Source organism: Amblyraja radiata, chromosome 7 (assembly GCF_010909765.2).
Source record: "Amblyraja radiata isolate CabotCenter1 chromosome 7, sAmbRad1.1.pri, whole genome shotgun sequence".
NCBI lineage: Eukaryota > Metazoa > Chordata > Chondrichthyes > Rajiformes > Rajidae > Amblyraja > Amblyraja radiata.
In genome coordinates, this window is record NC_045962.1 from 59,461,721 (window position 1) to 59,479,617 (window position 17,897).

Genomic DNA, 17,897 nt, shown 5'->3' on the forward strand with positions numbered 1-17,897 from the left:
ATGGCGGCGGGTCTCTGCGAGCGCACGCCGGGGGCTCTAACACCAAGACCCGGTGTGCGACCTTGCATCACCCGGCGTGGCGTTAATGGCCACGGGACAATCGCCATCGCCCGCCGGGGGCTTTGACTTTGACTCTGACATCGGGGGGGGGGGGGGGAGTGCAGTGGAGAGAGACGTTTTTTTGGCCTTCCATCACAGCAATGTGATGGATGTTTATGTAAAATATGTTGTGTCTTGGGTCTATTTGTTTGTAATGTATGGCTGCAGAAACGGCATTTCGTTTGGACCTCAAGGGGTCCAAATGACAATAAATTGAATTGAATTGAATTGAATTGAATAAGCTACTCCACTACTTGCTTTGCTGAACAGACATATGCACATTTGTTTAAATATCCACGGTTCATGTAATTTATTTTGTCAATACACACCCAGCTGTCTTGTAAAGTCATACTGCATTAAGGGTACTACACAGAGGTTTGCTTTCTTTAAAAAAAAAAACTGTACCTTTACAGCCTTCGCTGTTTCCAGGGACTGTTCTGGGGGTATGCCCACTTCACGATCTCGCAAAAGTTGCTGGATGAAGTATGTAATATCACGGCCAGCAATAGGAATGTGTTTAATGCAGCTACCAATCACATAGCCTTCAGCCTTTAAAAGAGATAGAAGAGGGTTTAAAAAAAATGATATAGTCCTGGCAACTAAGATTTCAATGATCATTCAAAACACCCATCTTATTAGATGCCACAAATTCAGTTTTAACATAATACATTTTGAATTCTGAGATGACACCCACTTCAGTTTCAAATCATTGGAGACGTCATTAATTTTGAACAAAGTTTAAAGATGTATACCAACATTTACTAGTATATCCACATTTAAATATTATCACTACATTCAAAAATATTTCTTATTTTTACTTCTTGGGTGGTTGCTTGGGATTGTGAATTACTTCTCTCATATTCTGGTTTTGCAAGTTGAGGTCAATGTGGGGGAAACAGACTCTTACCTAACAATAGGTGATGGTGCACATGGTTACGTTTAGAGATACAGTGTGAAAACAAGCCTACCGAGCCCACGCCGACCAGCAATCACCGTACACTTGTTGTATCCTGCATACTAGGGAGCATTTGAATGAGCCAATTAACCTATAAACCTGCCGTCTTTGGAATGTGGGAGAAAACCGGGGAAAGAGCTTGTGGTCAGAGAGAACTTGCAAAATCCTTACAAAGAGCGCCCGTTGTCAAGATCAAACTCAGGCCACGGGTGGTGTAAGGCAGCAACACTAGCACTGTGCCAGTATGCCGCCCTATATATGGTGTTCGTTTGCTGTTCACATTGGGCTTCTGATGCATGGTCTCTAAGGTTTTCAATACCATGAATGTTCTTTCATCACAGGGTGGTTATGGACCCAAGATTATCAGGCTGAGCACATCTTTGGATCTTAACAGGCAGTTTCTTCTCATAATAGAAGAATACTGGGCCAGAAGTGAGCTCTGTACTTTGAACACCAGCAGATTCATGCTCTTTAACTATGGAAGAGTCCAAGTTTCAACCATGGTTCTTAGATGTTTTGCCTAAACTTGAATAGTAGGTACAATGCTTTGAATGCACAATTTTCTCTTACCTTCTATTGAAGGCATTCTATGGAAACCGAAGGGTTTGTGTACTGAAAATCAGAACTGATTTGAATTTCTACACCTTTGTTTTATTTCTCAAATTTAGTTTTAGTGCTTGTGTTGCCAGCTGAACTTGCATGTTATAAAATAAAACTTAATTTTTCATTCAGTATTCTGTTTGGAAATCAGAATGCATCGATCTAGCCAAAATTATACAGCCTTTTTGCCTTACAAATGAAATAAGAATTGTTCCCCATTAGTATTGATGATATTAAAATATTGCTATTCCAAGAACTATCATGGGTTGATTTACTGGTGGAAATTATATAATTTCCTGTGGTTCGAGGGACGGTTGACCTCATCCGCAACTCCATTGGTTGCATTTGCCGTTGTTCATGATCAGCTTTGTCTGGTAATATACATCTTGTTATTTTTGCTGTTACAAAATGATTTGCAAAAAAGAGCTGAATTTGTGGTCTATCTTTGACTATCAGCAGTTTTTCCTCTTTGTAGGGATACATGCATCTAGTACCATAAGAGCGTCACTTATCAAACATAACATTTTTGTTGTTTATTATCATGAGATTGAGTGATAGATTGGTTGCCCTTCCTCTTAAAATAGGCAATTTACTTTGTAGAGATCAAAGCAAATATTTTGACGTTTATTTAACTGCTCAAAGAAAAACCCATTTGTGTAGTTGTAATTTCTGACCATAGGATAACCGCATCCTATTCTAAAATGAGAACTACTGCAATTCTTGGTACATGGCTTAGGAGGAGTGCAAAAACCCGGGTTGGGTTCATGAGAACATGATAAATCAGAACAGGAATGGGTCACTCTAATCACCCTGCTGCTGCTGCTGCTGCTCCTCTTCCCTTCCCTCCTCCCACCCCTCCTCTGCCTGTTCATCTTTCACCCCAGAGTCCCAGAGTTCCCTTCCCTTCCATCCCACCCACCCACCCACCCCCCCCCCCCCCCCCCCCCCCCCACTTTACTGTCCCCTTCCACCTATACCCCTCCCTCTGGCCTAACAATGCAATCGTCTTTCCTTATCTGACACCCTATTATCATCTTTTCACCTCTAGCCTGTCACTTACTCTATCCATCTGCCAATCACTCCCCCTCATTTGTATCCACTCATTACTTGCCAGGCGTCCCATCTCTTTTTTCCAGCATTCTTCCCCTTTCAGTCTGAAGGATGGTGACCACAAACATCATCTGTCTGTTCCCTCTACCGATTCTGCCTGATCTACTGAATTCCTCCAGCAGTTTATCTCAGGATTCCAGCATTGGCAGTTTCTTGTCTCTGCAACCCATTCAACATGAGCCCTTCCTCCCAAGACCACATCAATTTACACTCAGCAATCATTTACACTAATCCTACTTTTATTCTCCCCTCATTCCAAACAACTCTGCAGATATGACCACCCATCTACAAAGTAGGGTTATTTCGTTTTAAAAAATAACCTTCCAACTTACTCAACTTTGGGATGTGGGAGGAAGCTGGTGTGCATGGAAGAAAGATACAAAGTCACATAAACAACATCTAAACTGCAAACTGACAGCAATGGAGATCGGGACTGACGTTGTATAATTGGGCTGTTAGTATAACAAATCGAGGAAATGATGCTCAAAACATTAATTTTCTCCAATTATATATTTGTTTCAGTTTAGTGTATTGTCACATGTACTGAGGTACAGTGAAAAGCTTTTGTTGTGCGCTAACCAATCATGCAGAAAGACAAAACATAATTATCAAGCCATTTATTATAATGTAAGGGAATAATGTGCAGTGGAAGGTAAAGCCAGCAAAATCCAATCAAGGGTAATCAAAGGGTCACCAAAGAGGTAGATAGTAGTTCAGCACTGCTCTCTGGTTGTGGTAGGATGATTCAGTTGCCTGATAACAGCTGGGAAGAAACTGTCCTTGCACTGGAGGTGTGCATTTTCACACTTCCATACCTTTTGCCTGATGGGCGAGGGGAATAGAGGGAGTGGCCAGGGTGTAACTCGTCCTTGATTATGCTGCTGGCCTTGCCGAGGCAGCATGAGGTATAAATGCAGTCGACGGAAGGGAGGTTGGTTTGTGTGATGGATTGGGCTGCGTACACAATTCGCTGCAATTTTTTGCAGTCGTGGATGGAACTGTTCCCAAACCAAGCTGTAATGCATCCTGATAAAATGCTTTCTATGGTGTATCTGTAGAGGTTAATGGGAGTTGTAGGGGACATGCCAAACTTCCTTAGGCTTCTAAGGAGGTAGAGGCGTTAATAATTTCTTGGTCGTTGCTTCATTATGGGTGGTCTAGGAGATGTCGTTGATGATATTGACTCCTAGGAATTTGAAGTTTTCAACCATCTCTATTTCGGCACACTCACCAACCACTTCAGTTGAAGCAAACTAATTAAGTTCAACTTCAGTATATATACCCATGAGACAGATCATACAATATTGTGAAAAATACTTACGACTGGAATGACATGAGTGACACCATCTCCACTATCTATAACCGTTCCAGTCAATGTCCGCTCACCAACCTGTCGAGATGTCCATGAGGCAGCTAAGGCAAGAACAGCCTGAAGTCAAAGAAAGCTAGTGTTACTTTCCAAAGTAAAAGATATTTTGAAAGAATCACACTATTTAACAACTGCTCATTTAGGTTGAATAGAAATTTCATATTTTCCAATTTGAACAGCAAAGTAGGCCTCACAGTACTCTATACGACACTCCATGTACAGCCTACAGTACCATGAAGTATTGGATAATGTCAGCAGCAGTAATGTGCACTACTATAAACAACCTCACGGTCCAGTATATCCACCACTCTTCCAAGTGATCAACCTTGCTTTGAAGAGTACATATGGACACGTTGGGAACTGACACCAAATTAATCTTAAAATTACAGGCTAATAAAGCTGCAACACTGGACTCCATGCTTGTTAAATGGCAAAACTACCAGAGCCACCTGTGTATTTTATAGTACAGATACAACATTGGCACCTCGCATATTCTGTGGAAAATTGTACAGGTATTGCCAACAAATGGGACAGATCCTATCTGTTGGCTTGAAAAAAAATGTTAGTTGCCCGTCTGTTCCTTGAGAGGGGGATAGATCCAGTAAAGGAAGAGTCAGAGATGGATCATGTAAATATGAGGACAGGGTAGAAATAGTCAATAAATGTGATTTCCTCTGTGGGTGCTAGATTGGGTATCAAAGCAGAGGGTATGGAGAGAAGGCAGGTACGGGATACTGAGTTGGATGATCAGCCATGATCATATTGAATGGCGGTGCAGGCTCGAAGGGCCGAATGGCCTACTCCTGCACCTAATTTCTATGTTTCTATTACACAGAGATAAAATTTCAATCAGGGAGACAGTCAGACTGGTCGGAAAATTAGGAAGGGATGGAGAGAAAAGGGAAGCAAGAGTTAAATGAAGTTAGAGAAGTCAATATTCATACCACTGGGGTGTAAGCTGTCCAAGCAAAATAAGAGGTGCTATTCCTCCAATTTGTGCTGGGTCTCACTCTGACAGTGAAGTAGGCCCAGGACAGAAAGGTCTGCATGAGAATGGGAGGGGTAGTTAAAGTGTTTAGCAACCGGGAGACCAGCTAGGTTTAGGCGGACTGAGCTGAGGTGTTCTGCGAAACGGTCGCCTAGCCTGCGCTTGGTCTCTCAAACTCAACAGCGATAAGACAGAATTCCTCCTCATAGGCTCCAAAGCCACACTCAGCAAAATCAATAACCCCACTCTCACCATCGACGGCACCACTGTCTCCCCATCTCCCCAGGCCCTCAACCTTGGCGTGATCTTTGATTCCACCCTCTCCCTTGAGCCTCACATCCGCCATGTCATTAAAACCTCCTTCTTTCAACTCCGCAACATCGCCAAATTCAGACCCTCTCTCACACCTCCCGCTGCTGAAAGACTCATCCATGCCTTCATCTCCTCCCGACTGGACTACTGCAACTCACTTCTCCTTGGCATCAGCTCCACCTACATCAACCGACTCCAACTGGTCCAGAACGCAGCCGCCCGACTCATCACCCACACCAAATCCTGGCATCACATCACTCCAGTCCTCAAACAACTTCACTGGCTTCCCATCTCCCACCGGATCAACTACAAAATCCTGATCCTCACCTACAAAGCCCTCCACCATCTGGCCCCCCCATATCTCACTGACCTCCTCTCCCCCTACCAACCCTCACGGTCCCTCAGATCCACATCAGCCGGTCTCCTCTCCATCCACAAGTCCAACCTCCGCAATTTTGGGGACAGAGCCTTCTCCAGGGCAGCTCCCAGGCTCTGGAACTCCCTCCCCCAACTGATCCGCAATTCCTTGTCCCTCACCATCTTCCAGTCCCGCCTCAAGACCCATCTCTTCACCTCTGCCTATCCTTAGCCCCACGTCCCCCTCCCTTTTCATCTGTGCATTAATTGCCTCATATTGTGTTTTGTATTGAATTCTGTCTTTACTTTGTGTACTAGTCATGTCTCTACTATTTATTTCATTCCCCTTACATGTTTTTCCTCTACCTGCTAAATTTTTGTAAGGTGTCCTTGAGACTCTTGAAAGGTGCCCATAAATAAAATGTATTATTATTATTATATAGTTCACACCTGGAACATTCATCACTGGATCTGATCCTGCAACTACCCACCCAACTGTACGTTGGGAGTATTTTCACGTAGGTTACTGCTGTTGTTCAAGACTGTAGTCTACCATCAGCTTCAATATGGCAATTTGAAATAAGACACAGATTCTAAAACCTAAAAAAAATTTAAATGCTTATTTTGCATAATGCATCACGTGATAAATAATTGACAGCAAGGCTATATTTATCATGAAAATAAGCTTTTGTGTGCGTTAATCTTATAAATAACATATCGAGATAATTGATTTACTTCTAAGAAATTATGCAAAAGCAGCAACATATCAACTCACCTGAACAGCAATGTAAAGACCTGGTACGTTGAAAGATTCAAACATGATCTCAGCAGTATATTCTCTGTTTTCAGGAGTATTTAATGGTGGTTCAGTCTGTTAAAGATAAAATTAAAGCCTCTTACCAAATGAAAGCTGAAGTAATCTAATCATCTATTTTGCTCAATCATAATTCAGAACGTGTAATTTCTTGTACCATCGAACTGTGCAGGACATGAACAGACCCAAAACCCACCATATCTGTGCCAAACATGCAAGTCTATAATAATCCAGACCAACTGCACATGGTCTATATCACCTCATGCTTTACCCAATGCCTTTGTAAATGCCTCAAACGGAGCTATCCAAGCTGCTTTCACCACCTTCCCAGGCAGGGCATTCCAAGCATGTGACACTGTTTAAAAAAAATTGCCTTGTATCTCCTTTAACTTTCTACCACTAACCTCAAAGCGATGCTCCACACTATTTGGCGTTACTATCCTGTGAGAAAGATCCTATCTATGCCTCTCAATTATCAGAACACGCCAAAGCCTCTAGTGGTCCAGAGAAAACAACATAGTCCAATCTCTCCCTATAGCTATTAATCTTTAATCCAGGCGACCACATCTGCACCCTCTCCAAAGCCTCCATGTTCTTCCTGTAATGCAGGAAGAACTGTACACTATATCACAAATGTGGCCTAACCAGGCTTTGATGCAGTTGCAACATGACTTCTACACCCAATGTTATGAGCGATGAAGGCAATTTCTTTACCACCAATGCAATTCTTGCATTGCCACTTTCAGGGGTCTATGAACACGCACACCAAGATTGCTTTGTATATCCATGCTCCCAAGTCCCCTGCCATCTACTGTATACTTTCCTCAAACATTGACCTCCTAGAGCACAACAATTCACCTGTCTAGATTAAACTACATTTGTCATTTCTCTGAGCATGTTTCCAATTGGTCAATTTCACGCTGCAGTCTTTGACAAATTTGCTCAATATCCACAACTTTGTAAATTTGTGTGTTGTCTGCAAACTTATTATTCAGACCAGCTACATTTTCATCCAGATCTTTTATATATTTATATATATGTATAATCAGAGGTCACAATACTGGTTGCTTCAGAACACCACTGGTCACAGAGCTCCAGTCAGAATAACACCCCTCGATCACAACCTTCTATCTTCTACGTCCAAGACAATTTTGAATGTGATCTACCAAATCACTGTGGACCCCATGTGCCTTAATCTTCTGGAAGAGCCTACCATGTGGGAACTTTTCAAATGCTTTATTATAGTTCATGTATACACCACCTATTACCCATGCCATAATATTCTTCATCTAGATTACCCATATTATCTCACCAGAAGACATTTCCAGTAGACCCTCACTATGTGCAGCAGTTACATTCTCCGATCAATAGTGGAATTCTGCACTTATTTTGCATCCCTCTCCATTGTGTCCTAAACACCCAAGGTCTGGAGAGTTGGGTTGGCAGTCCTGTCCTTTTCTCGTCACGAAATGGCCAGAAAATCGCAGTTCCACGCACAAAACCAGGCTCTAAGTTCATTGACCCAAATCTGTAATACTCTTTGCATTGAAATACATTAAAATAAATTGATATAAATAAAACGGCAAAGATTCTTTGGTGAAAAATGTGGATAAATGTGAGGTTATCCACTTTGGTGGCAAAAACAGGAAAGTAGACTATTATCTGAATGATGGCCGATTAGTAAAAGGGGAGATGCAACGAGACCTGGGTGTCATGGTACACCAGTCATTGAAAGTAGGCATGCAGGTGCAGCAGGCAGTGAACAAAGCGAATGGTATGTTAGCATTCATGGCAAAAGGATTTGAGTGTGGGAGCAGGGAGGTTCTACTGCAGTTGTACAGGGTCTTGGTGAGACTACACCTGGAGTATTGCATACTGTTTTGGTCTCCTAATCTGAGGAAAGACATTCTTGCCATAGAACAGAGAAGGTTCACCAGACTGATTCCTGGGATGTCAGGACTTTCATATGAAGAAAGACTGGATAGACTCGGCTTGTACTCGCTAGAATTTAGAAGATTTGGGGGGAATCATAGAAACTTACAAAATTCTTAAGGGGTTGAACAGGCTAGATGCAGGAAGATTGTTCCTGATGTTGGGGAAGTCCAGAACAAGGGGTCACAGTTTAAGGATAAGGGGGAAGTCCTTTAGGACCAAGATGAGAAAAACATTTTTTAAACAGAGTGGTGAATCTCTGGAATTCTCTGCCACAGAAGGTAGCTGAGGCCAGTTCATTGGCTATATTTAAGAGGGAGTTAGATGTGGCCCCTGTGGCTAAGGGGATCGGGGAGTATGGAGAGAAGGCAGGTACGGGATACTGAGTTGGATGATCAGCCATGATCATATTGAATGGCGGTGCAGGCTCGAAGGGCTGAATGGTCTACTCCTGCTCCTAGTTTCTATAACAATGGAAAATGTTATCAGACTAAACAATCTTGATTTCCCATATCACAAATGCCAATGTAAAACCTGCAGTGCTTTAACTTTAAAATACAAAACATAATTCATCTAATTTTATATATTTATGTTACTTTGTCCCATTAAAAATGCCCAATTGATAGACCAATTTCACTTTAAATACCTTCTGAGGATTGCTCAGAACATGCATCCAGGCTTTCATCTAGACGTTGTAACATGGTGGACAGGAGCTCTAACATATTAAACAATGTTTGTGTTTCCATTAACACATCAAGTAACAGCTTTACTTACCAAAAGAAAATAATGATCTTCGGGTTCTGCTCGAAGGTATTTAAAAATAACCTGTTCCATAAATCTCTCCATCAGATCCCAGTCTTCAACAATGCCATGACGAATAGGCCACTATTGCAAATAATAAGTCACATATCAATAACCTGTAATTTTGTAACAAATACGAATAACCTCTACAATTGAGTAAAGTGAAATGCTTCACAAAAGGTTAGACCTTTAAAATACAACACTGCAATTAAACAAAGGCAAAGAGATAAATTGAGGATCAGTACCCTTAAGTATTATTACACATCGCTGCCATTCATTAATAACATTTTTGGGTTGGCAAACAAGATCATATTAGACTTCTAAATGATTTGCTTTGCTCCTCATAGTCGTGTATAAATAGTAATGTACCACAAGCTATACACTTGTAAAGTGAACTTTTGGTAAGCCCAATGCATTCACATCCAAGTGTAAATGGCACAGCAGAATAATTTTGGAATAGTCAAATTTGTTAATGATTGTCTGCACATTTCTAAAATTTACACAAGTATTTTTACATTGAATATCAGTTTTAATCGGAAGCTGATGTTGGTTCATTTAATGAACTTACCTTTGTTGCATAAGTAGGTTTGTCTATTGCTTCATCGCCTATGAAAAAATCCAAATCATCAACTCCTTTCATCACTCTCCTTTGCGCTTGATCACCAACCTTTGCAGATTCCTTGATAGCAATACCTTGGGTTGTGAAAAATAATTTAATAAACACATAAGACAGTCCTAGTTTATATAATAAACACTAAGACAGTTTAGAAAATGGAGGAAATGTTTTGATTGCTTCAAAGATGTACAATTTTTACCCCACTTACAGAATATTGCACGTTAAATGTAGCTTTTGTATAAATTTGCACAATGTAATGTACATTATGATAGAAACTAGAAACAAATTTAGAAAATGCTGGTAAAACTCAGCAAATCGGACTGGTTTCCAAAACTGCAATTATTTTTTTATTTCTTGAAACAAATTTAACTTGAGCAACCTTCCTCAAAGCCTCTATCAAAAGTATTTTCTTGCCGGAGTAACACTTTCAAATATTTTAAACTTTGAATTAATATACGAATGAGTCATTTTCAAATGATCATAGCATATAGAAAATCAGTCCAAGATTAATCAGACAAACATGACACTAGCTCAAATGCCCGAGGATTATACTATTGTTTTGATACAAGAAAACAATGGCATTAACATTTCTGAGACAAATTGAGCAGGTCAGGCAGCATCTCTGGAGAACATGGATAGGTGACGTTTCAGGATAGGATCCTGAATTAAACACAATTAAAAATTTTGATGAATATTTGCGCTTGATCCACCAAGGCCCACTTGATCTCCTGGTTGTTAACATTTATAATTCCTTTTTACATTCCCATACTGACCCTCTCTGTCCTGGGCCTCCTCCATTGGCGTGAAACTCAAATATATGAGCATCGAATTATCCAATTCTAGGTAACTAAACCTCACCTCCCAGACTCGCACTTACTTCTCCTCTCCCACCTACATGCCTTCTGTTAGCTTCACAACTCTTCAATCCTCGTCTCACACCTGTCTTTTTCATCTCTAGCCTTTGTCCAACTATCTGCCAAGAAAGCCCTCCTCACCTATCACCTGCCAGACTTGTTCCTCCCCCCCCCCCCCCTCTCCACACCCCACAACCAGTGTGAAGAGGTGTTCTGACCTGAAATGTCACCTTTCAATATTTAAGAAAGAACTGCAGATGCAGGTAAAATCAAAGGTAGACACAAAAGGCTGGAGAAAATCAGCAGGTGAGGCAGCATCTATGGAGAGAAGGAATTGGCGACGTTTCGGGTCGAGACCCTTCTTCAGACTGATGTCAGGGGAGGGGGTAGGACAAAAAAAAGAATCTAGGCGGAGACAGTGGGAGAACTGGGAAGGGGGGGGGGGGGATGAAGAGCAAGGGCTACCTGAACTTAGAGAAGTCAATGTTCATGCCACTAGGGTGTAAACTACCCAAGCGAAATATGAGGTGCTTTTCCTCCAATTTGCGCTGGGCCTCACTCTGAAAATGGAGGAGGCCCAGGACAGAACGGTCAGATTGGGAATGGGAGGGGTTATTGAAGTGCTGAACCACCGGGAGATAAGCTTGGTTAAGACTCAGAGGATGTGTTCAGCGAAACAATCGCCGAGCCTGCGCTTGATCTCGCTGATGTAGAGAAGTTGACACCTGGAACAGCGGATGCAGTAAATGAGGTTGGAGGAGGTGCAAGTGAACCTCTGCCTCACCTGGAAAGACTATTTGGGTCCTTGGATGGAGTCGAGGGGGGAGGTAAAGGAACAGGTGTTTCATCTCCTGCGGTTGCAGGGGAAAGTACCTGGGGAGAGGGCGGTTTGGGTGGGAAGGGACGAGTTGACCAGGGAGTTACGGAGGGAACGGTCTCTGCGGAAAGCAGAAAGGAGTGGAATTGGGAAGATATAGCCAGTAGTGGGATCCCTTTGGAGGTGGCGAAAGTGTTGGAGGTTTATATGTTGTATACGACGGCTGATGGGGTGGAAGGTAAGGACAAGGGGGACTCTGTCGTTACGAGAGAGGGTAAGGGGAGTGTGAGCGGAACTGCGGGATATCGAGGAGACCCTAGTGAGGGCCTCATCTATAATGGAAGAGGGGAATCCCCGTTCCCTAAAGAATGAGGACACCTCCAATGCCCTGGTATGAAAAGCCTCGTCCTGGGCGCAGATGCAACGTAGACGGAGGAATTGGGAGTTGGGGGATAGAGTCCTTACACAAAGAAGGGTGGGAAGAAGTATAGTCAAGATAGCTATGGGAGTCAGTAGGTTTGTTGAAGATGTCGGTCAATAGTCTTTCCTGTGATGGCGATGGTGAGATCTAGAAACGGTAGGGAGATGTCGGAGATGGTCCACGTGAGTTTGAGTGCAGGATAGAAATTAGTGGTGAAGTTGAATGTCAGCGAGTTCTGCATGGGTGCAGGAGGTAGCACCAATGCAGTCGTCAATGTAGCGGAGGTCGAGTTTGGGGATAGGGCAAATGTACGCATGGAACAGGGATTGCTCGACGTACCCTACAAAGAGGCAGGTACAGCTAGGGCCCATGCGAGTGCCCATAGCTGGTCCTCACCCTCAACTTCTCCTTTGGCTCCTCCCACTTCCTCCAGATACAAGGCGTAGCTATGGGCACTCGCATGGGCCCTAGCTATGCCTGCCTCTTTGTAGGCCATGAACATTGACCTCTCTAACTTCAGGTAGCCCTTGCTTTCTCTCTTCATTCCTCCCTCCCTCCCCCCCCCCACCCCCATTTCCCAGTTCTCCCACTAGTCCCACTGCCTCCACCCACATTCTTTCTTTGTCCTACCCCTTCCCGACATCAATCTGAAGAAGGCTCTCGACCCGAAAGGTCACCAATTCCTTTTCTCCGTAGATGCTGCCTCACCCGCTGAGTTTCACCAGCATTTTATGTCACCTTTCAATGTTCTCCAGGAATGCTGCATGACCTGTTGAGCTACTCCAGCACTGTCTTTTTTTCCCCCTCCAAGCATTTTGTTGACTTGTTTGGCAAGTCTGTATGCTTTGGGCCGAGTAGAGGAATACGATAAATGGAGATGACTTCAGGGGACCAACTCATATTTAGAGCTGGAGTTTGCCTAAAGTGCCCAAGGTTATCACGGTTAAAATGTACTGTTATACCATTTTGCAGGGTTTGGTCCAATAGCAAAGCATTGACTCAGATTGTTTAAGGGGCCACCGCCTGTGATTGCTACAGCAGAATGCCAATATTGTGCATTAACCTTACCATCATCAGATCTCACAAGGTAATCTTTCTGGCCAAGACTGCAAGAAAACACTATGCAGATGGGGTGAGATCAAGTCCCATTAAGTAAATCTAACCAAAAAGTGCAACACAAGCAAAGAGATATGCTTTCAGCTGTCAACAGGTTAAGGATTTTTGGATAGCGAGAACATTTTTAATCAAATGAATGTGACAGTAGCACACGTGAATCAATCTATTTTATTTACAGCATATTCAATTTGCTGATGAAAGATCAAAATAGAAATATTTTGTCTGCTTATATTATGATAAATGAGGCATTGCTTTCAATCAGTTCCCCTCAGCTCTCTACTCTGCCTGGCAGAACTTGCATTCACCCGCAATAACATCTCGACTCTTCTTTATCGGCACCCTATACGCGGCGACTCTTTGCATACTTTGTGTAAGGCGAGTAAACCAAAGAATTTCACTGTGACATATCATAATAAAGTATCAATCAATCTCACTTTCTTCAAGTTAAAGATGTAGCCTTGGGAACTAACATGAGCTCCAGCTATGCCTATCTTTTTGTTGGTTATCTCAAACTATCCTTGCTCCAAACGTATTTTGACACCAACTGGACAAGCACTCATTTCTCCCTTTCGCTCCATCCCTGGCTACACATTTCACACCTCTTATCCTTAGCCCCTACTTTTTGTCTTTTCATCTCTAGGATTTGTCCAACCATTTTCCAATAAACACACCTGCCCCCCCCCCCCCCCCCAAACCCGTATCCTGCATTCTCTCCCCTACTACAATCCGTCTGAAGAGTCCCGCCCAAAATGTCACCCATCCATGCTCTCCAAAGATGCTGTCTGACCCGCCGAGTTACGCCAAAACTGTATCTTTTTTAATTTACGCTGGTTACATCGCAGGACTGCATGTAAGAAGTGACTGCTAATCACACAAACACTTTTTCTGGTTTTAACTCCACTTTGCAAAATGTTCATTGTATTAAGCTATGAAAACAAAAGTTTTGCTACATTTCCCCCAAAAAACTAATCTTGCCACCATCGAAGGGATCTATATTGGAAATATTGTCTCAAGAAGGCAAAGGTCCACATGCTCTCTTCTCACCATCATCGGCAAGGTTGGTTACCGGCTACAGGAACCCAAGATCCATTATCTGCAAGTTCAAGAACAGGTTCTTCATATCAACATCAGGCCTTTGAAACACCTTACATATCCTGAACCACATCACTACCTCAGCACCGAACGACTGAGGACTTTGCATAACTATGCTTGCTCTACATCCAGTCTTGAAACCTCTTGTTGAAGGAACTTCAAGCTTAGCTGCAATTACCACTGTCTCCTTCTGTACAATAGCTAATCCCAGAATGATGTCCAGAGCCAGCACATCCTTCCTCAGATATGGTGCCCAAAAGCATTTTGTTTGTGTTGAATAAGAACATGTTACATGCATAACCTCAGACTGATTAGCTTTCAGTAATAAAGCACAACTGGAAGAGGGCAAGTACCTAAGAGGAGTAAATATTTCTGAGAAGGGCAGAAACATTGGTGAAAAATGTCAAGCTTTATTTATTGAGACATGGAATGTATAGTTCCTCTGAGACATGCACGTCAGAATATCAAACACCTTTGAAAAGGAAAAAGTCATGGAAAAAATGTAATATTTAATATCATTTGCTTATGACATTTCTGGTTCCCAAACTTAATAATCATCGATTTTCTGACTATGGTGATGTCTAGAGAAAAAATCACTCGTTTACTTACAAAAATGATTATTAGAGCATTCATGACATGCGTCTAAGTGCCCAAAATACATTTAAGATTTTTATTGTCTGATGTCTGGAAACATGATATTTGCATAAAAGACCAATTAGACCAAGCGCACATATAAACTAATTCCTCCTTCTCCAGCAATATCAAATGCTCAGCCACGAGCAACATTAAGAAAAATACACTATATAAAATAACTTGAGCTTCCAAAGGATATGTAAAGAGGTTGTGAGTGAATAAATGCTTTAAGCCAGTTTGTTATTAGCTTTTACTATCACTTAATACTTCATTGAAATGTACGCGCTTCTTGGAACACTCTCCAGAATAGACAATGGAAGGCTTTTATGACAATTTTATCACTTTGCCACTTCCTTTCCAGATGTCCAAATTCAGTGGAAACAGCAAAATTACAGTTCATATGAAGCTTGTGTACTAGACTGAAGCCTAAATTTCCATTGCACAGGAAACAGTTTTCTTCAACTGAAATAGCTGCAGCAAAAAGGAAATGCTGTGGCTGTGATAAATCAATGACCGAGTACATTTGTGGACTGCTTGAGAATGGTTGCAGAGCTGCAGCAAATCTCTTCACAGGCCGTTAGGGCGTTTGTACATTAATCAGTTTTAGTGTGTTAAAAGCAATCTTTAAGTTGAAATTGCTGGCCAAATAATATTCTGCTCAAGCCTTGTTTTGTGCAGTATTTCCATCAAAGATCGTGGAGCTCTATGATCTTTGATTTCCATTAGGCGCAATAATTTCGATAGAATTTGTACTTGTAAGAACTTTACAGGATCATTGAAAAGGTGGAGCTTCAACCCTTTCAAAGAGCTGAAACAATGGGCTGCAAGGACAATGGGATAAGATTAACCTCCAATTATTTGATTAGAGTTGTACAATATTGTGTGGAAGCGCAATTTACTACAAGGGACTGAGAGTAATTATACTTGGTACATCTGCACATCATCCCCTAAAACTAAAGAAATAATTTTACAATCAGATATATTACTCAAAATAAGCTTAAAATTGAATAACTGGCAAATCATATATTCTTCAGCCTCTGGATAGGGACCAGCTGTTCCAAACATTTTGACGAAAAGCCTGGACATTATAGAAATGCAATATTCCCAATACTAGCTAAACCATTATGCTTTCCACAAATATCATTAATACCAAGCCAGTTCATTGTATGACTTGCACAAGAGCACCATCATTTTGCAAAGTCAAATTTTTTCTTAAACATTCAATTGTGGCCCTTTACAATGAAGAAAACCATCAATTGCATTCATTACATAGACATTTAATTTTAAGGAGTGACTGGAGGATAGTACACATAACATGGCTATAACATGTAGTTTTGCATCAAGTCCATATTGCATCCATATTAGTTTTCCAAAAATCACATTGTTTTAGTTTTCCAAATAATCACATAATTTTAAGTGAAATCAAATACTCCGTGGAGACATTTTACACTGATTATCTGATGGGCATAACGCACTTTGTGTTTACCTATAAATTAAATGCTGCCAAATTACTTATGTTTACCATTAGGACTAGAATATAGATATTAATTCAAAGATTCATCTTAAAATCCCTATGAACATCTCAGGCACTAAGCTTAATTTTGCATCAATATTTACTCATTCCATTGATACGCCATACTTACATGATGGAATGATGAACTGCGGTTCTGTATTTCCAGCATACCCAAGCTTTGTGTAGCTGTAAGATGAAAGCAGTTACTTGTTTCAGAAACCACTTAAAATTCATAATAATAACAGTGAAATTAAGCCATCCCTGCTCATTTTCTAATCAAAGTTACATAAATATTCTCAGTGTCGCCTTAGCAACCAGTCCCCACTGCATAAATTTCCGTTCCATTTTTCTCTTTTTCATGCACAATGCTGTGCAGCGCAGCTGCGCTTCACAAGTTTCAGAGGCACCAAAGCAGCAACCAGCCAATATCTTTATACTAAAATATTTGTGGAGATATGCCCGATTGAATCCAGTTAACCGGAACTAATTCAGATGGGGTTTATATAACCCTAGATATAACAATGTTTTTTGATGGGGAGGCAGGGAGGAAGTAGACAGTAGTGGGGAAAATGTTGCTTAATGTGTCAAAATCAACACTAGGATGTGGAATTTTCAACATAAGAGCACAAATATTTTGCTCCTTCACCTCCAGTAACCAAAAACATGTGAGAGAGACTCTAGTGCACATTAGTTTTCTATACTGCATATCCAAGAAAGGTTAGAGTTGTACCATACAGAAACAGTCCTCCTGCTTACCATATCCAAACTGACATCAAGTATGTATCTCGTTTACCTATATATTTATATCAACGGGACGATGGTGGAAAGGGTCAAAGACTGCGAATTCCTGGGTGTGCACATTTCCGAAGAGCTTTCCTGGTCCCAGCACACTGATGCAATTATAAAGAAGGCACATCAGCGCCTCTACTTCCTGAGAAGATTACGGAGACTCGGTATGATAAGGAGGACTCTCTAACTTCTACAGGTGCACCGTAGAGAGCATACTGACTGGCTGTATCATGGCCTGGTTCGACAATTTGAACGTCCAGGAGCGGAAAAGACTGCAGAAAGTTGTAACCACTGTCCAGTCCATCACCGGCTCTGACCTCCCCACCATCGAAAGGATCTATCGCAGTCGCTGCCTCAAAAAGGCTGCCAACATCATCAAAGACCTACACCATCCTGGTCACACACTCAATCCACCGTTGCCATCAGGAAGATGGTACAGGAGGAACCTGAAATCTGTAACATCCAGGTTCAGGAACAGCTTCTTCCCCACAGCCATCAGGCTGTTAAACACAACATCAAATAAGCTCAGAACATAACAGTCTATTATTATTATTGCACTATATCTGCCTATTTATTGTGTATAATGGTCTACAGTTTATAGACACACTGAACGTTTATCTTCCATTTTTGTATTATGTTTACGTATCATCATGTGCTGCAGCAAGTAAGAATTTCATTGCCGGGACACATGACAATAAAACTCTTGACT

At 41.6% G+C, this 17,897-nt stretch overlaps 1 protein-coding gene across 1 annotated transcript in view; it reads right to left on the bottom strand.

Moving 5' to 3' along the window:
* Nucleotides 1-17,897, bottom strand: part of actr3 (actin related protein 3) — a 44,603-nt gene that overhangs the window by 14,468 nt on the left and 12,238 nt on the right. Inside the window, exons 2-7 of the mRNA XM_033024634.1 lie at nucleotides 16,530-16,585; nucleotides 9,906-10,030; nucleotides 9,311-9,421; nucleotides 6,566-6,661; nucleotides 4,086-4,193; nucleotides 505-648 (exon numbers count right to left, since the gene is read on the bottom strand). Of these exons, the coding sequence (XP_032880525.1) occupies nucleotides 505-648; nucleotides 4,086-4,193; nucleotides 6,566-6,661; nucleotides 9,311-9,421; nucleotides 9,906-10,030; nucleotides 16,530-16,585 (640 nt within the window). The remainder of the gene's footprint in view (nucleotides 1-504; nucleotides 649-4,085; nucleotides 4,194-6,565; nucleotides 6,662-9,310; nucleotides 9,422-9,905; nucleotides 10,031-16,529; nucleotides 16,586-17,897) is intronic.